Source organism: Stigmatopora nigra, chromosome 5 (assembly GCF_051989575.1).
Source record: "Stigmatopora nigra isolate UIUO_SnigA chromosome 5, RoL_Snig_1.1, whole genome shotgun sequence".
Taxonomy (NCBI): Eukaryota; Metazoa; Chordata; class Actinopteri; order Syngnathiformes; family Syngnathidae; genus Stigmatopora; species Stigmatopora nigra.
The window spans coordinates 10,101,009-10,128,302 of NC_135512.1; the positions used below are offsets into that span (position 1 = coordinate 10,101,009).

At 38.4% G+C, this 27,294-nt stretch overlaps 2 protein-coding genes across 2 annotated transcripts; one reads left to right on the forward strand and one right to left on the reverse strand.

Annotated features, from left to right (window-relative positions):
* Positions 1-301: 301 nt before the first annotated feature.
* On the reverse strand, positions 302-3,818 carry ddx59 (DEAD (Asp-Glu-Ala-Asp) box polypeptide 59). Its single transcript, XM_077717068.1, has 8 exons — positions 3,697-3,818; positions 2,548-3,373; positions 2,068-2,250; positions 1,886-1,975; positions 1,562-1,813; positions 1,262-1,414; positions 869-997; positions 302-779 (listed from the first exon to the last, which is right to left on the reverse strand). Exons 2-8 carry the CDS (start codon positions 3,355-3,357, stop codon positions 519-521), a joined length of 1,878 nt encoding a protein of 625 aa, XP_077573194.1. The 5' UTR covers positions 3,358-3,373; positions 3,697-3,818; the 3' UTR covers positions 302-518.
* A 781-nt stretch (positions 3,819-4,599) lies between these two features.
* Positions 4,600-27,070, forward strand: camsap2a (calmodulin regulated spectrin-associated protein family, member 2a). Its single transcript, XM_077716928.1, has 17 exons — positions 4,600-5,196; positions 7,136-7,392; positions 9,877-10,035; positions 10,907-10,993; positions 14,093-14,234; positions 14,771-14,910; positions 18,529-18,631; positions 18,706-18,802; positions 18,936-18,979; positions 19,136-19,205; positions 19,315-21,355; positions 21,881-22,017; positions 22,221-22,444; positions 22,818-22,890; positions 23,729-23,844; positions 24,168-24,286; positions 24,931-27,070. The coding sequence occupies exons 1-17, from the start codon at positions 5,064-5,066 to the stop codon at positions 25,237-25,239; spliced, it is 4,251 nt and encodes a 1,416-aa protein (XP_077573054.1). The 5' UTR covers positions 4,600-5,063; the 3' UTR covers positions 25,240-27,070.
* Positions 27,071-27,294: the final 224 nt, after the last annotated feature.

A 27,294-nucleotide genomic window follows, 5' to 3' on the forward strand; every position in this document is an offset into this window, starting at 1 on the left:
TCCACAAAGGGCCGCAGTTGCAATCAGTGAATTGCAGTCAGGTGCTTCTTGTTTCAGCAGAAATCTAATTAGTTAAACTGCCTGTGCTGTATTGTTTGGAACAAAAACCTGCACCCACACCAACCCTCGAGGACCGGATTGCCCAGATCTGCATATTTTTTGGATTTGGGGGAAACTGAAGTAGCCAGAGAAAACCCACACAATCCAGGGAGAACATGCAAACTCCAGTGAGGACCAACCTGGGATAGAACCCACAACCCCAGAATTGCGAGGCCGACGTACTAACACTCGGCAGCCGAGACAAGTTTATTATAAATTTTATTTACAAGTAAATCATTGTAATAACATGATCATGTATATTACCATAAATGAAAAACAGAATTCGATTCTCTACTTTCTTCTGTTTCATTTTTACAGGTAAACCCTAATTAGATTGGTATTAGACCTGAATACCAAATCACTTTGCCACACATATGCAAACATCTTGATGAACAATTGGCGGATAAGGGCCACTTGCATTACTTTTTTTGCCTGTCATGTTTCCTAATAATATCGATTAAATTATTTGTGTTTACTAGTGTTTCACCATGCCCCAGCTTTGGTTGTTTTCTTTCTCTTCTCTGCTGCTCATGAAGGTGAGGTGAATTGAGGAGCTGTGGGGGTAGAATGGTTCCTGTTGGTTTGACCCTATTCACTACACTCAGGAAAATACGCTTATTGTTGTTATTGAGAAATGTGATGGCAGTTCCTCTGTGACCCAGACGACCTGCTCTTCCCACCTAAACAAGAGACAAAATGTATCATTGTTATTGTTATTCTATCAGTTATGTTAATAATAATAATATCAGGTACTTGTAAAACGACTAACCTGATGTACATATTCATCCATGGTGTTTGGCATATCAAAGTTAACCACCAGTCTGACATTAGCTAAGTCCAGTCCCCTACCAAGCACACCGGTACTGATCACCACCTCAAAGTTACCACCCAGAAGCCCCTGTAAACACAAAAGAACAAATACAACACTTTTGCTTTTTTGAAAAATAAATTTAAAATGTTATACCCTGCTATCTAAATTTTACTATTTTTGATTCTATAAATTTCACAAAATTTTTGTTTAATATTTCTACAGAAAACCTCCCCATAAGTGTAAAATGTTTAATAACAACTATTTAATAATAACATGATTGAATCAAGTCTCTTTTGGAGCAGAATCAATTATTTTATGAACCTTTTGTGACCTGAGTGAAACTGGCCTCACCTTGAGGATGCTGTTACGTTCCAATTGGCTCTTGTCCGAGTGGATTGCCACAGTATTGAGGCCTGTCACCTTGGCGACTGCATCGCATAGCAGATCAGCACCAAGTTTACAGTCTACGAAAACGACTACTGGTGGCTGGTACAACTTATTGTCCTGTCAAATCAAACAAAGTAAGTGTATAAATATAAAAATAAAAAAATAAAATCATTATTTCTCACTCTTTGTAAATCATTTGATCTAAAAAAGAATAATTTTGGACAACCAAAATTGTTCAGATACAAACTTGTGTGTATAACCTACGTTAAGAATTTCAAACAACTTCTTCTTTTTTGATGGTTCCTCAACCCACAGTAGGATCTGTCGGATATCGGCACAGGGCTGGTTCTTCACTCCCACAGAAATACGGATTGGGTCAAGTAGTAATCGACCTGCTAGCTCCTCTGTCCCTGCCGGAATAGTAGCAGATGCCAGTAACGTCTGGTGGTCTTCGGGAACATGATCTAAAACTTCTAACACTTGTTGTTGAAAGCCCATCTTTAGCATTGTATCAACCTGCAGAATATGTTACAACATAGGAGTCAGGTACAGTCTTGATTTAGGATAGCAGCATATTGTCAGTCATACCTCATCAACCACAACAGTCTTCACATTCTCCAGCTTTACAGCTTTCTGCTTTAAAATCTCCAGTAGTCGTCCTGGTGTTGCAATAACTATCTAAAAAAGACCCATAAAACAACAGAATAAAGACAGTGTCAGATCATTGTTTGATGAATCTATTAATTCTGGAATGATAAATGAATTAATACTTTAATACTGCGTTTGAGGCGGTGAAGTTGAGGGGGCAGAGGCATGCCGCCCACTAGCAGGGCAGTTCTCATATTAGGGAGACCAATCACCACCTCTTTGGCCTGTCTCTCGATTTGAATGGCCAGTTCTCGGGTGGGAGTCAAGATGAGCGCCACAGGGCTTCCCACACTCCGAATATGATCCTTTAAGAGAAAATGCACTTAAACTGGATACCCGTGTGCCAAAATTATAAGAAATCAAATATTTGAATGAAACAATTTTGCCCGAGCATAAAATCATTTCTAATCCATGAAACCTATTTACCTGCACAAAGTAAAAAACACAAATATGGCCAAAACAATGAAACACTAGACAGAGGTGAGAAGAAGAGATCCTAACCTGTGGTTAAGAGGCAGATGTCTTCACTAGCAATCTAATCCATCGTAATTTAAAGCAAGACGACAGTATTTAAACAAAATGAAAACAATGATTCACTATACCTTCATTGCCATCAGGACAACTGGCAGGAGAAAGGCTATAGTCTTCCCTGATCCTGTGTCAGCACTTGCAAGCACATCTCTGCCTGAGAGACCAACAGGCAGCATTTGCATCTGCACTGGTGTCGGGGCCACATACTTGGCTAATTTCAAGTTGGCATTAAGAGTTGCAGGAAAGCCACAATGTTCAAATTCTATGATGGGCCTTTTCACATCTCTACCCTGAGTTTCAATACCAAGTTCTTGTTTAATATGACACACCTGCAGATCACTTAGCCCTGATATGAACAAATCCTCCTTATAGAAATAATTTATTGTTGTCAGTTGAACTTGAAGACTTTCTTTATCTGCATTTGTTTCCTTCTGATAAAAAACTTCTGCCCCAGTCTTCAAACCAAGTTTTGCCAAATGGCGGCCCTTGCATTCCAGACTGCAAACATCATCATCTGTGCTGTCACAGATGTATTCTCCATAGCGACCACACATCACACAAATAGGCTCTCCTGGTTCTGCCCATCTCTGACTCTTTTTGAATGATTTCACTGGTTCTTCCTCCTCTTCAGTACCGCTTGAAGCACATGCATGGTCCTCTTCCTGTAATGGGGCGTTATCCAAAGCAACCGGGTCCTCATCAGCTTTTATTGTAGTTGTTTCTTCAATTTTGTCTTCTTTGACATCTTGGAAAATATTCGTCGTTGAACTGCCTACAGCATTATTAGCCGGATCCTGATGAACGTGACTTTTACTCTTCTTCAGAACAGGATTTGTATCATTTGTTGTTCTCTTTACTTTAAGGGATCTTGGCATAAACATTTTACGGGCTCTTAATCTGTAGGGGGCACAACACGACCAAACATGATGTTAGAAAACACTGATAAGAAACATTTATTTTATCATAAAAGTCAAATGTACTTTGTAGACTTCCTCTGTCTGAGCACAAGTTTTATCACTATAGTGTACTGTGGTTATATTGTTGGTTCAAAGTCTCCAAATATAAAAATATAATAAAAAATAATACTATCGTGTGTTTACTCCTGCTGATGCTGGAGTCGCTATACCTAGAGTATCTAGAGTTCTTGAGCCCCACAGCAGGAAAAAACAAACCCAATTGTAATTCAAAATTAAAAATATTATCTGCAAAAACAAACGTACCTGCAACATTCAGAAGCATCGCCATGTATTTAAAATGATGAAGCAGCCACAGGTAGTGCTAACCTATATGCTACGGGCTGGCAAAACAAAAACACGGGGCGCATAATAATGACGCAATCTCTTTGCATGATGGGAATTGTAGTTGTAAACCCTGCCTTCTATAAAAAATAATTTGAAAATTACACAAACAGAATATGATTTAAATACCAGGGGAAATTATTGTGTTTTTTCTGTTGTTGTTCTTGTTGTTGTTGTTTTTGTTGATAATGGTGATGATAGTGGTGATGAAGATGGTGATGGTAATGATGTTGATGGTGATGATGCTGATGATAGTGATGATGCTGATGATGCTGATGATGCTGATGATGCTAATGATGCTGATGATGCTGGTGATGATCATGATAATGGTGATGTTCTTATTATAATTGTTATTCTTGAGTTTTGACTTGAGACGGACAGAGTGAAGTCCATGGCACTATCAAAATAATAATAATGATGATAATAATAATAATAATTTTAATAATGATAATAATAATGATAATAATAATTCTATATAATGTAAGTGACACACTATAAACATTGATCATCCTATTAGTACATACAGTGAGTGACTTTACTAAGTAATGACTGAAAATTAAAGATTTTATGAGAATTTATGTTTTGGTTGTGTCAAGTTCGTTTTTGTTGTACATCGAATATCCCAACCTGCCAGACTGTGGGATATTCTTCAGTGATCAACATTTTTTCATACGCCATGAGCTTGTCCCTAGTGTAAGAGGGGTGCCTTAATAATATTAATAATACCTACCATGCGTGCTGTCATTTATACCTGGAAAATTAGAGTGGTTCTCATTCGGAAGCAGGAGTCCTATTTGTTCTGACGTTTCTAAAGGCATCATACGCGCATGCGCATTACGTGCAAGGGTGCAGAGGCGTTTCGAGCGTGGTGTAAGTGGCTCGCTACTGCAGAGGGAAACCGCACCACGGCTCATGGACGCTCATCATGTCTATTTTTCACACTTGAATGCACGGGCACTCACAGAAGAAACACTATAATTCCAGATGTTCCACAGAATGGAAAACGTCACATTTCCGAATCTGATGAAGAGCGATTTTCCTCGTGAAATTCAAGGGAAACGAGCCTGCTGCTTTGTGCGGAGGCGCCCCTCTCATCTAATGAATGGGTGAAAAACAACACCACGTTTCATTGTGTAAAGGAGGTTGATTTGAGCAACGAGAACCCCAAGCAAACTCGCAATTCCATTTTTTTTTTTTTTGCATTTGACAGCTGTCCATTGCGAATTGCACACGGGATGCTTCTGCGCTGCATTTATGTGAAAGACTGAAGAAAAGGACTCCGCAGAAATATGGATGAAGTTCAGGACATTAATGCGAAGGTCTTCGTTTCTCCAGCAATCAAGTCGTTTGAACATTATGACTTCACCCGAGCTAAAATTTCTTGCAGCCTTTCGTGGCTTCTGTCCAAAGCATATGGGAGAGGTAAATTATTCTTTAGCATTTCATCTTAATTCATCTGCTTTATGACTTGTTTTGCATGCATACATATGCCAGAATCAAAATTAAAAATCAATTAAGTGAACTATCTCGACAAATGACCTCAATGTCGTTAGATAGAGATTATGGACCACTCTGGAGATGGGAAAATGAGGCAATACCCTGAATGGTTTTACTGTGATCAACATGTTACAGCATCATGGCAATTCAATGTTTTGTGTATAAATTAAGTAACCTTGAAACCACTTTCTTACTTAAAATAGTAATAGATACATCACACTATGTGGGACACCTCATCAGGTACCATCAGGTTCACTAAGGATGGTGGTGCACATGACTTTATGCTCAAAAACATTTTTTTATATTCCTTTCAATGGTCAAATAGTGTGCACGATGAAGAGCCCTGTTTTTTTTTCTGGATATCTAATCAAAATAATGTGTACTTGTAAACATTGCTTGCATTGAATACTAATCGAGAAAAATTATATATTCCGCATTATGATTCAAATATGATTGGGTGCTGAATATTTACCTACATTTTAAATGTTTAATTTTACTTTGGACATACATTTAAAAAAAATGTAAACAGCTTTTGTAATCCCCTTTTTTTCCTGTTCTTTTACACTGACCAGTCAAACCTTTAATATAGGTTTTGTTTTGATTGACTAGCAACTGGGTTATAAATTGATAAAATATAATATTCCAAATACTAGGGAAGTCGACTATTGTATTGACATGCAGGAATTCCAATGTGGACATTATGCTGCTGGCAGCCTGGTGGGGGCGTGGTTAGCGCGTCGACCTCACTGTTCTGGGGTCGACAGTTTGATCCCAGGTGAGTCCTCACTATGTGGAGTTTGCATGTTCTCCCTGGACACTCCTGTTTCCTCCCACATTCCAAAAACATTCATGTAGGTAACACAAAATGTAACACAAAATTTCCTCAGGTATGAGTGGAAGCATGAATGGTTGTCATTCTCTTTGTGCCCTGCGATTGATTGGCTGGCCACCTATTCAAGGCCTTGTACCCATAGTTGACTGGGATCCAGCACCCCCACAACACTTAGGATGAGTGGTTAGGAAAATGGATGAATGAATGACTATTATGCTTTTCAAATTTCAAATGAGTTATTCTTGTACAGTATTGTTTTTATATTTTCTCATTTGAACTGAGCTTGAAGCAGGTGAAGAAAAGTGTCTGTTTAATTAAGTATTTATTTCCATACACAAATTTATTTGCAGCATTCACATTTCTAATATTAAAAGTGATGCCGCCACAAAAAAAACTGACTGCAATGATACTGTCCTGCTATTGTTCAGATTATCTTCATTGGCACTGCACTCACTTCATTCCTCTTTTGGGAATCACAAAACTCCAGTGTATTGTTTGTGTGTCCATAAAGCCCAGCAAATATGGCATTCCTTTTTTATCTTCAGTTCACTGAATTGAAAGGGCTGATTCCAAAAATATAGTCCTCTGTAGAGGGTGAGGGAATGAACAGGCTTGCTCTCAGCCTACGCATTTATGTATTCTGAATCCTTCAAACACTCTCCCTTATTGCACTTTTGCTTGAATACTATGTATTCAAGGCAAGGCTACCCAGTTGACCATCTGATTTGTTAAAATGATACAAGTATTGGGAATGCAGACTCAAATCTGGCCCCACTACACACAATCATACAGATGGACATATAAACAGAGAAGCTCTTTTCTGATTTTATAGGGTGTTCCCAGGGAGATGAGTGTTGGAAGTAAATCAATAAAATTGTATTCCTGCCACTGTTGCTATGGTAACCTGGTACATCCATGTATTTCCATTCCGTGTTAATTCACAGGACAGTATGAACAATAAATAAGCACTGTTAGTCAGTTCTTTACAAAGCAATATTTTTAGTCCGATAATTACACAATTTCTCCCAACAGACATCCCAGCAGACATGAAAGAGCCCTTCTACACAGACCAGTATGAGCAGGAACACCTAAAGCCTCCCGTAGCCAGTCTCCTGCTGTCAGCTGACCTCTACTGCCGGGCTGCCAGCCTCATCCTGAAGAACAATCCTGCTGAGCCTTTATTGGACCATGATGCAGTCATTCAGTCTCTGGCTCGCCGAGGTCTCTTTATCACCGACCATGACAGACTTGTCACGGAGAAGGACCTTCTAATGAGGCCTCTTAAAATGGTAGGGGGTGTTGTCATCCTATCAAACTTTTCTTCTTTACTTAAGTAAAAGTAGCGTTACTTTAGAATAATATAAATCAACTATGCTGACATGAATATCTGCTTAAAATGTCTGATTATTTTAATACAATGTAATCGGGCAGACAAAACTATTCTAAAGTAAAAAACCTACTGTACCTCGAGTTCAACTGCCCATGAGCCAGTCAACCTTTATGATAAAAGTTTACTCTCCACTAAGCAAAGACCAGCTACTTTACTTTTTTGCAATGGAACGCTTCATAAAGAATAACTGTGTCTTCTGCCAGTTAAGCAGGAATTGAGCATCCTTGTTAGATTACGTGTTTCTCAATGGGAGGTTTCACTGCCTCAATGAGTTGCAAGTTGTTGTGTATCAGAAACAATTAGTACCCACTGTGCCTGCAGTCTGTTTGCAGAGTCTTGCTGCTTTTAATTTCACTTGCATGCTAATTCAAAAGTTATTTAAGTTCTGGTTGAATTTCAACAAGAAAACATAATATGCCTTAGCAAACCTTCAAGAAAATAATTTTCAATAGTATTTTGAAGTTTTTACTCAACTGTCCATCATTGGATTTTAATGTAGCTCGTGCAATTGTATGGTGCTCTTTGGTAAGATAAATACTACCAAAGAATTTCCAGGTATAATGTTTGTGTTTGTTTTCTTTATATGAGTGGATTATAAATTACTAGTTAACATGGGATTATGTTGTTATCGAACACAATATATACACTGTAATGATCATCACAATGTTAAACTGTAGGATTAGCATACGAAATGATTTTATGGCTTTTTTCTCCACCTTTAGCCATTTTTCACATACTGCATGGCACCTCCTTCTGATATAGAAACTCTGAATCCATTATATAATTTATAGGGGTTTGGTGGCCGAGTGGTTAGCGCATTGACCTTACTGTTCTGTGGTTGTGGGTTCAATCCCAGATCAGTCCACACTGTGTGGAGTTTGCATGTTCTCCCAAGGCTTGCGTGGCTTTTCTCCAGCTACTCTGGTTTCCTCCCACATTCCAAAACCATGCATGTAGGCTGGTTGAACACTTGAAATTGCCCCTAGGTATGAGTGTGAGCATGAATGGTTATATATCATCTCCCTGTGCCCTGTTATTGGCAGGCCACCAATTCAGTCTGTCTCCCGCCTGGTGCCCTGAGTCAGCTGGGATAGGCTCTAGCACCGTACAGAAAATGAAATGAAAAATGTATATACAACATTTTAAATTATACTGTACCATGGTCTTTCCTTGCCCATTTCTTATCAATTCTCACTGGACATTCCCATTGTGTTTCACCTTCCCCCATCTACTTGTGTGCCTAGTCACAACACCGCTCTCATCTTCCTCTGATTGTTACATGTATACCTTCATACCTTTAATAAGGGAGTAGTTGTGAATTCAAAGTGTATAGAGTATCTTCTATGATGCAGATACACACGTTTTTTTCTGCTTGTCTCCATTTCTGCTGCATGTACCTAAATATTGGGAAGGCTCTCCGTTTCCATGGTAACCCTCCAATCTGCGCAGTGTTTGTAACTGTGAGTGGGTGTTTTGGGAGAATAGAAGGAGCTCGTGCTTTTAAATCTAATGTTTGATGTGAATGATGGAGTGATGAGAACTGTGAGAAATAAGGTGAAGTAGAAACTCTAACATGCTCTACTCCTACCAATACACCTAGGAATGGAAGGGAGAATATATATATATTTTTTTTTTCAACATTAAACAGGCATCCACTGCAATTGTTCACATGCACAAAGATGCGTGGAAGCAGCAGGGTAGACGGGAAGCTGATCCAAGTATACTCTCTGTTCTCATCAGCCTCAGTGAAGTTACAGCCAGTATGTTGAGCTCAGTGCCAGCGGCCACGCTGGGACAATGTGGTATGGATGGCTAGGCAGTGTGCATATTACATGACGACATCTTCTCTGCTCAACACTGTGTAATAAAATAACATATAGCACCAATGTGAAGCAGTTGGCTTTGTTGATAGAGGAAATTACCCTTTGATGAAACCAAAGGTCTCACTAATAACATTTATGGTATGGTATTCTTTAGGTATTTAGCCTCAGGGGCCTACATAATGCACCACACCACTCTGCAATGACAATAAAGATTCAAATACCAATTCTATTTGAAAGTTTTATATTCACTGTTTGAATATGGATATGAAAACATTTAGACATTAGAAAGAGTAAACATCTATGTTGCTCACCTAAGTGTTTTATTCAAATCACAACAAACATTGTACATTAGGCATGGTTGTTTAACAAATGATTAGCTGGACAGACTTAATAAAGGCAGAGGAAAAACATCTTGGTACTCTGTTATTAAGAGGGCTTGTTTTCCACTTGGCTGCCAGACACTCTAAATGTATCATTACACTTGTAATAATATAGAAAATTGACTATAATGAAACAAGTGGTGCTGAAATGTAAAAAACACCCTTTTATTCTTTTTGCAGAGCGCCCATCTGGCATTGATTGACTCACTGATGGTGGCATACTCAGTTGACACTTTGACTGTTGAGAAGGTGATGGCTAGCATTCGCCAGTATTCCTGCTTCTTAGAAGAAGAAACGCCATTGGACTCTGAGGATGCAGTCACCACCTGGATCAACAAGGTTGGTGGGAATCAGTACAACAATTGTTTGTTTGCTTGTGGATGTGCAAAATGGAATGGCCACAGTAATTCATGCATAAGTAGGTGAGTGAACTTTAAGCAACATGAAGTAGAGAGAAGGCATTCAGTAGTGTATGCCCAAAGTCTGCATTACCTTCAGTAATTCATAATTTGAGTGGATGAAAAGCAGCTAAATCTTCATTGTCTCAAAAATTATCATGTGAGTGTATTGATGGTGGTCCCCCTCACAGCTGGGTAACCTCACTAGGAAAATATGAGGATGCTACTGTCAAGTAGTCAACAGGAGACTTTTCTCTTTTTACAGTAGAGTGCAATAAGCATTTCAATTTTGGGGACTATTGTTGGTTTTGTAACACAAATATAAAAGATTTAAGAGGTTATCACAGCACTAAATACTTACTATTCTCTTATACAATGTTTCTTTGTTAAGAATTTGCAACATTTGGATTTGTCAGAGAGTTTTTTTTTATTGGATCTCATTAAGTGATGTTTTGGTGCAATAGTTCAACTGGTCATTTATTGATTGAGGAATTAAGTGTTCCAATCAATTCTTTACTCGTGCCTGTTGTTGTATCCTTGGGAAAGATACTTCACCCTACTTGGCTGTGTGAAGTGGTTGATCGATGGTGCAAATTTTCATGTAGTCCCTAGTAAAAGAATAATGCAATGTAAAGCATCTTTGAGTGTCCCGAAAACCACGATATAAATACAATGCATTATTATTATAATTATTTTTGCATTTGTACCGAATAGCTGGCAAGTCAGTGTATATAAGCTGTAACTCCACTATTATTAAAGCAAAATGGAAAACATGCTTATATATGAATCAACCTAATTGTGCTTCATTTTAGATTAATGAGAATCTGAAAGACAATTTGGCTGAGGAGGAGAAAAAAAAGAAAGTGACACAGAATGCAGAGACTGCAGAAAGTCCACGAGTGAGTTGAACTACTTTTTCAGCAGAAGCATGCAAATTTCTTTTGACTGACAATTTAATACAAGCTAAACAAATCCACTTTATGAATGTTAGTTCTTGACATGTGTCACTTGACCAAGTGGATGCAGCTTCTTCCAAATTTAAGACGCTAAAATCCTGCTAGCATGGAAGGAATCACAAAAAGATTGAAATCTCTACAAAAGTCCCCCACTAACAACATGCCTTAAACAGAACATCAGCACCCTCTTGTCTAATTAGGCCAATAGCAGCTTTTTGTGAGACCATTAAATGTCATGCCTGCAATGCAGTCCAAATCAGTTATATAACAGTGGCATCGACAGCAAATGCCATAAGGCACAATCCACAATGTGTTTGTTTGTGTATATCTGCATATCACCATCATTTACCATTCCGCTTGTCTTCACAAGGGTCGCAAGGGTGCTGGATCCCAGCCAAATACAGGCAGTGGGGTGGGCATCCTGAATTGGTTGGCAGCCAATCGCCAGTGGATGCAGATATTGTTAAAAATACATTGCTCACTCATCCACTCATTCAGTTATTTGGATCGGGCAACATTTTTTTTAAAGACTTGACTATCCCTACCTTGTCGCTACACGAATACATGAAGGCATTTAATACATTCGATAATTTCTATCCAAGCATAACAATGGAAATAAAACAGGAGTTTTTTAAAAAACAGAAATATTTATAGTACACAAAACTTTTAACAGTCTTGCAAATTATGAGGGACTCAGTTGTTTTCAACCAATGCTGAATCTACTGCATTAAGCCTTTGAAGATGCAAAGTCAGCGTGCGTGTGTATGCATGTCTCACTGGCCTGTCCTGCCACTGCAGATTTCAATGTTTGATGCTAATCTGACCGGTCAGAGTAAAGAGGCAGCACAGTATGCCCCGAATGACCTCATGTTATTTCATCATGGTTTGTTGTTTTGTTTTGTTCTTCAAGTAAACTCCAAAGATCAAGTATAACGTTATATATCAAGTCTTGAATATCGGAACAAAAACCACACAAATTAAATAATGATAAAATACAGAGGAAAGATTCATTAATTTAATTGCCATGCTGCTTTTACTCATGAGGGTCATAGGACAGAGTTGTTGCCTCATCTTCAGAGCCTACATTACAGTTGCAAAAGTCTGGCTGAACTGATAATGGGTTTGGTCTTCATGACTTTGGACTCAGTCCAACATGCAGCCCAACGGTATAAAAAAAATAAAGAATAAATAGCACCAGTAATCAAAGAATCAGCAGTTCAATACCTTAGTCAACTGCTCACTGTTGAAGTCTCCTTTCATGGGTTGATTGTCTCACTTGCTATAACTACCACATAAGAGTGCAGTGTTATACAATATCAGTACTCATCAGGTTGTCTTCAATTGATAATAAATCACTGTTAAAAAGAATTTGGCGAAGAAAAACAAAGAATGTAAGTTCCCAGAAAAGAGATTAAATTTTGCCCTAATGAATGATTATTTCCTTCACCATTAGGTGAAACCCACAGAAGGCTGCATTTATGTATTCAGTTCTGGAAGTCTGTTTCTTCTAAGATGTGTTGATTAGAAGTGATCATTAAAGAGTGAAAAATGTGACAACCAAACCCTCTCTAGATAAATTTCTGACTTAGCATTATTTAATATTTTTTGAGTAATAAAATAACCACTTCTACTGATGCGAAAAGATACTGTGATGCGCATTTGCATGTTTATTTTTAAGATAGACTGCAATGCCGGGCAGCTTTACATCCCAAATCCTTCCTCCTGTGTCACGCTTCACCACCCAAAATCTCTACCACCCCCCTCCTACTACCACATGTCCAATTTTGAATATACAGAAAGCAATGGCTCCAAGGTCATCCCAGTCTCTTGAGCTGGTTGATGCATTGCGACAAATAGCAGCTTGGCGCGTCTTTCATTTGCAAAACATTCTTGTAATTATATGTGAATATAAATATATATATATATATATATATATATATTTCATTGCCATTATTAATTACATTGCCCTACTATTTCAATAGACATTAATAAATATGATGTATGGTCACTTCTAACATCATTTTCAGTGGTTGAAGATCTTGTCAGGTCATTTTGATGATTTTCTTTTAAATACATGCAATCTCTTTTAATTTCAGATGATTAATTTCTTATATTTTGAATCGCAAGTTTTGCTCATAGAGTCAAAGGTTATAAAAGTAAAATATTTAAAAAATGTTAAAGCTGTGTAGTCAGCAGCAAGTTTCTTTGTTAAAGAATAACATTTTCCTTTTCCTCCTCTGACTCAATCTAACCTAAAAAAAAATCCAATTAAGAGAATTTTATCAGTTTATACATTTTGTTACAGTTCATGTGACAACAGTAGTTGAATGTAGTGTGCTACCTTTGTCTGTGCTCCAGTGTGCCTATCACTAATCTCACTAACAGGCACTGTATTTCTCTGTTGCTGCTGTTTGTCCTTTGCTACTGCAGTCTCCAACCAAGTGGTACATGAAGCTTGTGCCTGTAAGTCAACCCATCAATGCTAATCTTTTAGTTCATTGGACCATCAATGACCCTCACTATCTCAACATCAACTTTTGTCAAAGTCCTCCACAAGGAAGACAAAGGAGGGCCTTTTTTCTACATATGTTGTTACTGGAGAATTCCTTCAGTTTAGTCAACATTATGTCCTCAATTATAATGTTTTGGATTCATAATCATGCATGCAAAGGTTGTTGTGGATTTATTGTATTTGCTTGAGTTTTTTTGGTGGAACACTGTGTTTTTTTTCTTGTTCTCACGTGACTTCAGTGTTTGTAATGAAAGAATTTTCAGATTGCTGCACCAATTTGGTTTGCTTCTATGTGTAAAGCCTTGATAAAGATTTAGACAGACTGAAATTCAAAATTAATGGAAAAGTGAGGCCACTTTTTTATTAATAAACTAAATATAAAAACCAAAAAAAACCAATTGACTATTGTAATGCATCCTTTTCATTTGCCCCCTACCTACAATTTAAGTGAGACATTTGTTCAAATGGTTAAGCAAGAAATTAGATAGTTTGCAAAACATACTCACTTTAACAAATGTCAATGTTTCCAGGCCCGTTACCGCAAAGAGCAAAGCAGCAGTCAGGTTATTCCATGGATTCTCCAAGTAGACAACCTGGTGAAGGACTGCATAGATGGATCAGCATTGGGTGCTCTTTTGCACTTCTACTGCCCCCAACTGCTGTCTCTTGAAGGTAAGAGTTATTCTGTGGTGTAACGATACTGAAACACACACATTTGCTATACAAGATTCAAAAATTCAATCAGTGAAAATTGTCTTCTGAAATCTGTTTTTGACTTAACCGGATCACTGATCATCATTCACCGACACTTTAATAAAATTAAATTTCACAAGGACAGGAAAACACACTATTCCATTGTCACATTAACTCAATAACATTGCAGGATCGTCATATACGCTGTTGTTGTTGTTGTTGTTGTTGCACTACAAGCGCCTGAGGATTGCCCTCAGATAGCGCTAGAGCTGCCACTGGAACGCGGATTATTTCATCCGGGGGGTAGTCGGAGGTGAGGGGCAGTCAAATGTCTCCGGCTGGATGAAAAACGTAGGGTGCCACGGTCCTTGTTGGCAGCTCTGAGTGGTATTTGTTGGAATTCGCAGGCCGCAGCGAGCGGCCTCTCAGGAGACACCACGTGAAGGTTTCCAACTTTGTCTCCCTATACGCTGTTGTAAGCACAACCAGGCTGATACCGCCCTCTAAATTTCCAGATTTGTGTCTGAAGCAGAACATGACATTGGCGGATCGCCTCTCCAACTTGCAACTCATTCAAAGTTTCTGTCGAGAAAACCTGGAAGGCTGCTGCCACTTCACTTTGGAAGATATGCTCTATGCTTCTTCCACACTCAAGGTACTGCATCCTAAAAATATCTCATTCAAATTTGATGAGTCCATTTCTCATTATTTTGGGTTGTTTTCTCATAATATCCTTGTTGTTGTTGGTTCTGAGGTTCCTCACTGTGTGCCCTATATACATATATGTATATATTTGTCAAGTCAACTAACAGGAAGATACATCTTCCCTCCTCCAGACCTATAGGGGGCACAGAATCCCCAATCAGACTAAAACATAATGAGCTGGAGTGGAGCAATAATCAAAGCAAGCCTAGTGATTCAACCAACCCCAACAAAACAAAGTAACGCAATAATAATCCCAAAACACCCTTCAGTTCCTGGTCATATAAAACTGGTAGGAAACTGACATGAATATAATTTGAATACTGCTTAGGTAATACTCAGTTTGTTTCATTTCAACCACTGGTTGTATTCTTTGTGTTTTCCTTTAACGTTAGATAACTCATCAATCTTAAGTGAATATTTGTGTTTGGGTTATTTATTCACCTAATGTACCTATTCACTTCTACTTTATTGCTTTGAATACTCTACTGCATGTCTGTAGTTAAGATTTGACTAGTAAACTCAAGAGTAATACTTTGATCTGCTTAGTAACTTGAATTTAGGATCATGTCACATGTTTCTTTCATCTTCCTATCACCCTAAACTACAATATACTTTAAAAATGGAGGAAGACTTTGACTTGTTCATGCGTTAGGAAAACCGGGCCCTTTGACAAGTTTGGTTAAAACTTAGGGAATTACAAAGCGACTTGACAATATTAAATGTCTATGTCAAAACACACTCTGGTTTCCTCCCACATTCCAAAAACATGCATGGTAGGCTGATTGCCCCTTGGTATGCATGTGAGTGTGCATGGTTGTCCGTCTCCTTGTGCCCTGCGATCGGCTGGCCACCGATTTAGGGTGTCGCCCACCTCTAGCAGCTGGGATAGGCTCCAGCACCCCGCATGACCCTATTGAGGATGAAGCAGTTCAGAAAATGTGATGAGATACTCTTATCGTACTGTTTTACCGTACCAAATTGATCAGTATAACGAAAAGAATTGGCCAATAGCTTTCTTTTGTTTGTTTGTTTTTTAACTCTAAAGTGTTTGCGAAATGTAGATTCCAATAAAGAAATAATTATCTCTGTTTTCTTTTTTGGGTATTTTTATGTTTTTTTTTTTTTTTTTTTTCTGACAGAATAACATTAGAAGAGCAGATGGTGTGTTTTCTAGCCAAGTCAAGCTTAATGAGAGCTTCTGAATCAGTCCTTGAAAAAAAATCTAAATTTTAAGTGCCCACAAGCCTTTCTTAGCTGGCCTTTAATTATTTCTTTCTCTTTTGCATTTTCTTTTTTATCAGAATGTTTTCATTTTGAGAATGCATATACATGTTATTTAACTTTCTTTATTTTGCCAGGAATTGCCATGCAGTAGTCTTTTTATGTCAAAACATATAATTATGTGAAATGTAATCATCCTAACTGCACATATGAAACTTGCTGGCTCTGAGAACAAAAATGATCCCGGCAGGGTATGACTGTCTGGAGAGCAGTAATTTAGCACAAACTGCATAAATGCCGGTTAAATTTGGCAACCTTGACCTAGTTTCCATTACAGTCACACCCGCAGTGGCTGTGCGTCACACTACAGATAGCGAGATGTTTGAAACATGGTGCTCAGAGAGTAAAAATGTTTGATCCAAAATGCCTCTGTGGCTTCATCTTTATAACATGTCCTTTTGATGACCCACCTCTGTACTTGTAAAAAAAAAAAAAACGCAGGACCCAGCTGGATGAGTAAGAAGGTTGTTGACATCATTTCAAACTCCTGCTGGTGTATAGGGAGCAAAAACAATGAATTTTACTGTTGCTGATAGAATGCAGGTCTAGAACCAAACTGATAAGATTCAAATTATTATAAGTGGAACATTTTTCTAATATTTTAGCCAGAAAACAATGAACATTTTATGGTTAAATAGTGAACAAGCCCAAGACATGACAAAGACTTTTGGATCGTAAAGAATAAGGCAAGAGACGAGACGAGGACCATAAAATATATTTAACAAACTAACCTAAACAATGATTTATTTCTGTTGTTAAGGTTTCAGGCATTTACAGGGGTGAAGGAATGTTAGAAACCCCCGAAATGTTTTTTTTTTTTAATATTTGGTTTGTTTTCTTAAAATCACAATATTGAAATCGAAGTGCTGGTCGTGATAGTAAGCTGCCTACCCCATAGTAACCCATTATGAGGTACCCTTGCCCCTCCTTTCCGCATAGGATTACATTCCTCAAATCAACACATCATTAGCCAATTCCACCAATGACACACACGCACACATGGCTGACTATCTCCATCCAAGTAAATCTGGCAACTCCGCATAGCGGGCAGCTCACAAGGCACCATTGACAATCAGTGAAGAAATTTGTGTGTTAGTGGATTGTGTGTGTCGGGGTGTGTCTGTGTGCGTTTGTGAGTGCTGACGGATGGAATTAAGCAATGGCACTCACACCTGCTTTGTCAGTAGTAGTTACAGAGACAGAGAAGAGTCACATTGTTGTTGTTGCCACTATTCTGAGCCAGGCAGAATGCAAGAGATCCTTCTTAAATTCTACTTTACATTCCATTTCTGTCTCCTGGTCACTGTATTAGGAAATGAATGGTAAGTTGCCTGCTTGCTTTCTATCTTGCTACTTGTTATTAGTGGTATCTAATAGAATAAATAGCTTGTGAAATATCTTTGAAAATGTACTATTGGCATATTTATTACTTATTGTCACTCATAGACAACCCAGTTATAAACTTTCAGTGATGCCTTAGCATTTCACGAGAGGGTTTCAGCTGAGATCATAGTCCTGTGTCATGGAGGAATTAAATTCAGCATGAATTGTGAGCAGAAGTTTGATAAAATCTTCATTGCATGTGTATGTTTTGAAGTAGTGGATATTTTTCAGTGCATATGTTGGAAAATAACTGAACTTTATATATAGTTACATTCATGGACAATGAGTTTTAATAGATACAAAAAATTGGGGGTTGTAGCTTGTACTATATTTACAGTTTGAACTAGTCTGTTTGTATGAATAGGCAGCAGTTGGCTTCATTTTTTGTTTGCTCATTGTGGCCATTTTTATTTTACTGTACTAAACACGAAGTTACCCTTGAAGGGGACAACTTGTCCCTGATTATTAATTGCCTATGTTTGTCTGTAATACTCTTGGGCTGCTGTTCAGTGGATGTGTGATGGTGCACATGGCAAAACATGGTTGAAAGAAATGTTGCTGATGAAGTGAATCAGATGTCTCGGGAGCTGAGCTATGCAGAATTGTCTTTTTCTATAGAGCAATGATGGATGATGGGGATGGCGTGAACATGTTTCCTCCAGCAGTTCATCACAGTCTTTTGATTTGGCATGTTCATTATAAAAAAGGGGGATAAAAACTTTTCACTCACCAGATGACCAAACCTTTAATGTGCTTGACTTGTGTTGAACAACCTTTTTTGTCTAATTTACCCTTTGCCTCGTGAAGTGTATGATAATCAAATGAGCGATATTCTAATTTTTGTGAGTAACATTCTTTTATGTGTAATTAAATGTAATGTTTATTTCTTTGAATTCTCCCTCAGAATAATTACTTGGCATTCATGGCAGAGCTCTTTTATTGGTTTGAGGAGACCAAGCCCTCTTTTGTGAGCCCAAAAATTAAGCTTACAGACTCTGAAACTACAGGTAAGTCAGAGCACATCCTGCTCTATTGATGACACAAATGAGTAAAACACTTTAATTTATTTTTTTTTATCCAGAGTTGTCATCCTTCTTGAAGGATATCCCAGCTGTCCCAATCTCTAAAGCAACAAAGAGAAGCTTCATGGAAAGATCTCCCAGTCCTGAAAGACCAAGGTGCTATATGCTTGTTCAAATTGGAATAGGAAATGTGTTACATTACATACATTATGTTTTACAATTACTTCACTCACCCTCATTAATACATAAATAATAGCTTTAATGCTTTTATATTTTCCTCTGTTTGTAGTTTACCCTTGCGACCCCAGCCTAGAAATCCAGGTAACTATTTTTGTTCCTTATATACATGGCTATATATGAGTTGATCTACAGTTGTTTTAAAATGTTGACATACACCTGTAAATTACCTAATATCATGACGGTCTTAAGTCTGTCTTAATATGAAAGCATTTTTGACATGCTGTATATTCTATGTTCTTTGTCAACCAGCTGAGATGAAGAAATCAACCTCGATGTCTTTTGTTGATAGCAACATTCGTACATGGCCAAAAGAAAAAAGGTCAGTATTTTCAAATTCAGACCCCATTTATAATTCATTTCATATCATTTTTTTAAAATTTGTTTCAATTATGCATTTGTACAATTTTCAATGCATCTTGTTTTATTAGGCCTGGGCCTTATGGACTATCCTTTGACGTCTCCTTTGAAAAAGATTCTACTTCTTCACCTCATTCTGCCACACGTGGTATGGTCAGGTCGGTCAGCACAGATGACGGTTCAGGTTTTAAGGTCCACCACCTTCCTCATGGGATGAAGCGAAACCTTTCCTTCCAACCAGTCAATGGCAAAAGCCTCGGGATCGAAGAGGAAGGTTGCCCTGACAGTTTGGCTGAAATGCAACCAGAAAGGCGAGCCTATTCCAGCAGATCCAGAGGAATTACCATAACATCTCCCTCCATACAAGAAGACCATCAGATCATTCACAGTCCAACTAGGCCCCCAGTGGAAGGCACAAACAATGGTTTCTTCCTACACAGTCCAGAAATTGGAACAGGCCTATGTAGCTTGGAGGCATTGTCTCAGCTAGACTCCAAAGGACTGTTGAGCCAAACAGACAATACTGAGTTTGATACTGGCATTCACATTCATACAGAGGACATGCTGGATGAGGATTCATCACTGAAAGACTGTTCAGTAAACATGGACCTTGATATGGATACACCTAGCCCTTGTCCAAGCAGTCATAGCAAATCTCCCTCAGCACTAAAGCTAACCAACTTTGCTGATCAAAAATTCAAGAAACTCACTCCATCAGCACCAGACTCAGGGCGAGAGAGCACCAACTCCATCAAAACTACGCCAGAAGGTTCAGATTTTGGTGCACCATTATCTGTTTCCTGGGCCCCAACTCCAGAACATAGCCCTATCCACCAACAAACGCCGAAAATCCCTACTAAGGTGTCACCTGTCCAGCTGCCACATAATGACCCTGCTCAGGTCATGGCAACAGAAATGGTTGAGCTCACGATGCGTTTGGAGGAGAAACGAAAAGCTATTGAAGCACAGAAAAGAAAAGTGGAGCTAGCTTTTACACGACACCGTCAAAAAGTGGGCCACTCTGCATTTCTTGATGTGGTGAAGAGGAAAGGGGATGGAGCTGCGAGTGGAACAGAAGAAATAGGGAAAGTTAAGTCTGAAGGTCACGCTGAGGCAAATCCCACCTTTAGGGGTAATCGAAGCAGTGCAGACACACCTGATGGGGCGGAACAAAGCAGCACAAGCTCTTGTTGGCCAAGGTCTCCTGGTAGAGGTGATGAGTGCGGTCAAGGTCACATCCAGCTAACTGAAGCAGATCTATCCGAGTATACACGATCCATAGAAAAGCTTAATCATTCCTTAGCCTTTCTCCAAACTGAAATGCAAAGACTAGCTCAGCAGCAGGAAGTCATTATGGCCATGAGGGAGCAGCAACACCAGCAGGCATGGGTCATTCCTCATTCTCAGGCAAACCCATCGCCACAAAAATATGGTCGAAGTACCAATGTTACTCGATCCTCAGGGCCCTCATCCCCTGTGGATTCCCCTCGCTCGCTGCACCGTTCTCCTACTAGTATCAAAAGAAAATCTGCCTCCTTCCACTCCCGTAATCCTCGTACTGCTCGCCCTAATGAGCTCAAATTGGCTCCTTATAACCGCATCCTTAATGCTCCTCAGTCTGTGGATAGCATTCCCAGGCTGCGACGCTTTTCTCCCCGTTTGCCTACTGACAGCTCCTTTGTTTACATGGGTGAGAAGCCTGCATCCACCAGCCCTGAGCCAGTCCATAAGCAGACAGACAACTTCCTTTCCCCAGACAAAGAGCTCAGTGGTGTTTGTACATCTCTTTCCAGCTCAGCCATAGAAGAGTTAACACTCATGGACTCCAATACTAAAATTCAGGAGTCTGAAGAAGAAAATGTAGAATTACACCCCGAACCTGTGCAGTCGACATTTGCTGAGGTTCTGGCCCACCAAGCGGTAGAAACCTTCACACTAAGCACTACAGAGATCCCCACGCTACCGGAATTCAGAGGCAATCTGATCGAGGTTCCCCTATCGGTTGTGAAACCACTAAAGGACTTGACACTGGATGATGGCTTGGAAACTGAGCTCACAGCTTTAGAATGCCAGGAAGATGAACCAAAAAGGCATTGCGGTTTCTTCTTCAAGGTCAGTTGTTTTCAAGGGTATATGCCATAATTTGCACAATCAACATTGGGTGAAATCTTGAACTGTCATTGTAAAATTGTTACATCATTTTTACATGATGGCATGAATGATTCAGGAAACATGAGAACATCATCTTGGTCTTTATAGTTTATGAGGACTGCTTACCAGCTGGAGTGTGAACTCCAATGTAGGTCACAGAAGTAGGTCTGATTTGAATAATTCAGCCACCACTGTAGAGATGTGCACTAGTAAAGAGTAGATCATGAGGTGTGGTGGTAAGGGATGTTCAGATGAAATGAGCAACCGATATTAAACAAATTTGAGCCTTAATTGAAAACTGTTACAAATATGTATTGGCACGGTGGAGGAGTGGTCAACATGTCCGTCTCGCATTATTGGTTGTTCTTCTGAGTGTGCTGGCAAACTATTTAGTTAGCATCTGGCCACACAGTGAAGAAATAGTTATTCTGGTCATAATTTCTTAACCAGTGTGGAAAGACTTAACTTGTCTACTAATTTTCTCAGGAGGATGGAAAAGCAGAGGAGAACATGGCCCAGAAGAGGGCTGCACTATTGGAGAAGAGGATGCGGAGGGAGAAGGAAACCCAACAGAGAAAGTTGCAACAGGAGGCTGAGTTGGAGCAAAAGAAAGAGGAGACTCGGTATTCTCTATTAAATTCTTCAAAGCCATTTTTTTACAGTTGTGAAAGTGAAGTGTGAACAATCAAGCAGAGGCGAATTTTGTTTTTATGTCAAATATGGTCGGTACGGTGTATCATCGGGTCCAACTAAAAGTATAACAATTTAATAACCCAAAAATGTAGGAGACTGAACTAATATCTTTCCAACTGTATCATTTGATCAGTTTGAAAGCAGAGGAGGAGCGTATTCGAAAAGAAGAAGATAAGGCCAGAAAGGAGTTCATCAAGCTGGAGTATCTTAGGAGGAAACAGCTGAAATTAATGGAGGACATGGACGCAGTCATTAAACCAAGAACGGCTACCAGCACAAAACAAAGACGTGGGCGGCCCAAATCCATCCGTCGCGACAGCATTGACTCTCCAAAAACTCCTGTCAGAGCTACCACAGGTAACTAGAGAGATGCCATTTAAATTGAACACTCAAGCTCATACCATGTCCTTAATCTTTTTCTTTAAATACCCTGGGGAAAAACACATTTATGTAGAAAAATATAAGTGTTCTGTTTTCACGGAAATCCTCCGAGTCATACTCATTTAAAGTTTTTTTACAGGGTAAAATGTGGAGCATCATACTGTTAAGATACAACTATCCAAAATAGTTATTGTTTTGCCCTGTCAAATATGAATATGCATACATTTTGAGAGACTTCATTCCTGTAGATAGGCTTTCAGTATTACATGGCTGTCACTGTAATTATGTGTTGTGCTGTGTCATATCTCTCTCATCTCCTTTTCAATTTCTTGGCAATTTCTCTTCCCAGTCTCTAGTTTGTCCCTGGCATCCCTCAACTCCGGAGACGGCTATAGCGTCAACTCTGAAAAAAGAGCAAAAAGGTGAGATTATTATCTGACTTTTTATGTGACAAGTGGGTTAATTCTGATTAATTTTGAAATTATTACAGAATTATGTAACTACCCAATCACATTTACCTACATCTAATATGTCCAAACCAAGACCTGGAAATTATACCTTCAAAAGTATAATGCTTTTTTACATTTATATTTATGTTTTTTGTTTATAGGTAATATGTTAAATAATTTTGCAATATAATGCTGATCATTTCACCCTATATGCAACAATTCCCTTGGAAAGAGTGCACCTCTCTCTGCACTAGAGGGTTTAATACAACAACAATTCTATTCTGCAGGGACTATTTTTTGTTTTTTTATCATTTGTTTTGGGATACATTTTTACAATCCACTCACTTTCACAATATAATACTTTCTTGTATTCTTACTACTGTTCCTTTTTGCCAGAAGTGCTAGCTTAGCCTCTGGCAGCCTCCTCTACTTTCTGAGCTCTCCTAAACTGAGAAGGAGAAGGTTAGTTCCAGCTCGCCATCGAGCTCAAGGCGCTTTATGTTGTTTTCCCCCGCAGTCCTGCACTCTATCCTAACCTCACACCGGCTTTGACTGCTCGAGCACAGCACTTGTTTTTATTTTTTTATTTTCAGCCTATTTATTTATTTATTCACTTATTTAAAACTTTGCTGAAATACTATATAGTTCACCTCAAAGCTCCAGTCGCTGATAAGAATAGAGTTTCAAGTGCTTTATAAGTTAGCCTTTTATATATATACTTGTTGCATGAATAATTTATATTGAATAGACAATTCAATGGAGTACCAACCATTTTGAAAGCAGTTATCATTGTGTGTTTTATGTGTTCCAGGCCAGACTCAGCAGATGGCTTCCTCTCTCCAAGTCGCACCAGCAGCAAAAATGGAGAGAAAGACTGGGAAAATGGATCTACAACCTCTTCTGTTACTTCAGTCACAGAGTATACAGGTTAGGAGTGGTCATGGCTCACCATGATTTGTTGTTTGGATTTAGGATGTTCAATTACTATGGTTACAGTGTGAATTATGGGCAACTTCACTGCCGTATTTAACCTTTTTCCTTGAATCCTGTACGGAATGTATCATTCCCAAATCACACTAAAAACTACAATAACTATCTACATTTTAAATAGATTTGATTGCTAAGGCTATGATTTAGTTTTATTTTCGAAACTGGATCTCTTAAGACTATTTAACTGGCATTCTAATTGAGTCTTAATGCACTAAAAGCTATTGAAGAAAGGGATGTTAAATAAACCTTTTTCCGGGCAGGGCCGAAGCTGTACAAAGAGCCAAGTGCCAAATCAAACAAGTACATTATCCAGAATGCACTAGCCCACTGCTGTCTCGCCGGTAAAGTCAACGAAGGACAGAAGAACAAGATCCTGGAGGTATTATCTTATATTCATCAAATGTAAAAAAATAAAAAAATATGTACATATATGCATATATATATATAAATATCCACACCAAACATGTCACACCCAGAATGAGCTGCAATCTTTTGCAGTTTGACAGAATGCTATTCATAAGCTTTTTATTCATCTGGTGAGACCGCTCTGTCATTTTGTCACCAAGCTTGGTGTGATCACTAATTATGGTTGTGATTTGCAAAATTGCTGGAAATTGAGGCGTTCCATGATTTATTGTTTTGGACAGAATAACTATGAAATGGTCAACATAAGTGAGGTATATTTATATGACTGCAGTCACTTTTGCTTTTTGACATGGTCAACCTTTTCTCGGACCTTTAACTCACTTATACTACGAGCTGTCGCATGGAATCGATTTCACGTCTGTCACCCTCAATCGTATGGAATGAGTTGATAGGGAAATAGAGATGAGCTTCATGCAGATGGCAGCTTGTGGGCATCAGCTTGTCATTGAGAATGTATTTTGATTCACTAACTTAAACACAACTACAAACAGTAAAAAGGCGTTTTACTTACAATTGATCAAATAATTAATGTTGTCCATACAAAACTGTACTCAAACTTGGCTAAGCAGGTCTTTTAAGATTTCATTTTTTCACCAGGAAATGGAGAAATCAGAGGCCAACAACTTCCTGGTTTTGTTCCGAGATGCCGGCTGTCAATTCCGCTCGCTTTACACTTATTGCACCGAGAGTGAAGAGATCAACAAGCTTACAGGCATTGGGCCCAAGAACATCACACGTAAGATGATTGACGGCCTGTACAAATACAACTCTGACAAGAAACAGTTCAGTCTGATACCAGCGAAGACCATGTCAGCCAGCGTGGATGCTGTGACCATCCAAAGCCATTTGTGGCAAACCAAGAAGCCAGCCACCCCTAAAAAAGTAGTGCCTGTCCCCCAATCCTGATGGAACCTGAAAACGACGATTTATGTTTGCACTTTTACAATATATTTTCGTGGCCATTGAAATACCTGCAATGCTAGTCGGTTAAACTTGTTTTGTCAAATTTGAATATCTGTGGCTCTCAATTTCCTGTTCCATAAATGACAAACAATTGGAATGTAAGCCACTAATAAAGAATGATGTAAATATCTTAACTACTTTTTAAAGATAAGTCATCTAAGTTATGAAGGCATGTCTGAGTCCCGATTTTATTTCCTTTGTACCAAATGTTAGAGTACTGTTTTTATTTCTATTGTGCCAAAAGTAAAAATGAAAAAAAAAACAAGACCTTATGAATGCCAGGACATTTTACTCAGAATATTGAAGCAATGAATGTTCATATTTAATATATAAGTTGATTTTTATTTGCAATAAGTTTATGTGCGGCCTTTCACGCTTTAGGTTTTAGGATCTGAGTGAACCAATGAGCTGATTGTAAAGCAGCATTTAAGAAGTTGCTTTTGTGTGTATTTGGAAGAAGACTTTCTGTTAGGATTTGTGAATAAATGTGTCTGTGTATTAAGATACATAAATCTAAGGGCCAAAAAAAAAAAAAGATTACATACAGCTAGCGTTTGCCACACAACATTTGTGTGTTCAACTCAACAAAGTCAAGACGGTTTCAGCTTTTAGACAACCATTTTCTTAGGAATGTATATGTGGGCCATATCTCTTGAGGAGATCAGCTGTCAAGACATGAGAATATTCGTTGCCGGTAGTAATGAATCATTTTGAGAAATTCAGTAGAATTCATCAAGATGGGATTCCTTTGCATTGAGAAAGTATTTCATGTGGGAACTGAGTTTATGACTGTTCATCGTGCTCTCAGTAAAGTTGTATCTTTAGATTCTTTATACATTACATTAGAAAGATGAACGTAATAGGATTTCAAATTCTCAGTGCAAAATTCGATTTGAACAAGCCAGACAGTCATTATCTCCCTAGAAATTAAATAATTTACTATTTTAATCCTCTATTCAAATCCATTCAATCCTAAAATCCTTGTAACTTTTGTTAGCTTCCACCTTCCATTTTCCAAAACTTTCTTCAAGAAACAATGAGTTTGCTGTATGTGGAATTAACTATACTTAAAGAGTTGATTCTCATTATAATGCTCTTTATCAGAAAGATATTGTACAATCGCATGTAGTGGAATTAATCCTACCAATGGGAATCTACTATAATGATGCATTACTCCTGTGCCATTTTCTTTTAGTACTAAATTGTAGTAAATCTCACTTGCAAAGCTAAAATCTGAATACCAGCCGTGGTTTTAAAATATTCACCCCTTTATTTAGAAGGACTCACTTTTATAAATGACAAATGTGTTGGCAACCAAATGAATATTGTGAGGAAAGTGTGTTTTAAGTGCAACATGTTTAGATTTTTAGTAGAACTTTTTCATTGTAGCTGTAGTCTTTGCAACATCACAAACTGTCAGACAAGATGTTTTGCAGCATACGGGTAAAAATGCACCCTTTATGTTACTATCATAGGTTTAGGGTGAAAAAAATCAACTGATATGTTGAATTATTTCAATTTGGGGTGGAGCTGGGGGGTATTTATAACTCAAGGAGCATGTATTTTTGTCTAGATATTAGTCTAGTATGTCTCTCTTTTGGTTATTAGTCACATAAAGGGAACTGAATATTTAAATGAATCATATTGTATAATGTGTTTAAGTTTTATCATGCATTCTTGCTATGATAACTGTGGTGTCACATAGTAAAAGAGCTTGTTGAACATTTTTGAATTTTTTTTCTTCAATAAATAAATTCAGCATGGCCCTTATAAAGTTGTCTGCTGCCATGTTAATGATTGAATATCAATATGAACAGCCAATCAATATTTTCCACCTGCCAAGCCCGACAGCAGCAAAAACAAGCAGTTGCTCCATAAATACACAAAATTAGAAATAGGGAGACTCCAAGCGTCTTATTTTTCCCTAATTAAAAAATTGGTTCATTCAACGGCTGCAGGGGGTGCTGGAGCCTGTCCTATCTACTGTGTTATATAAAG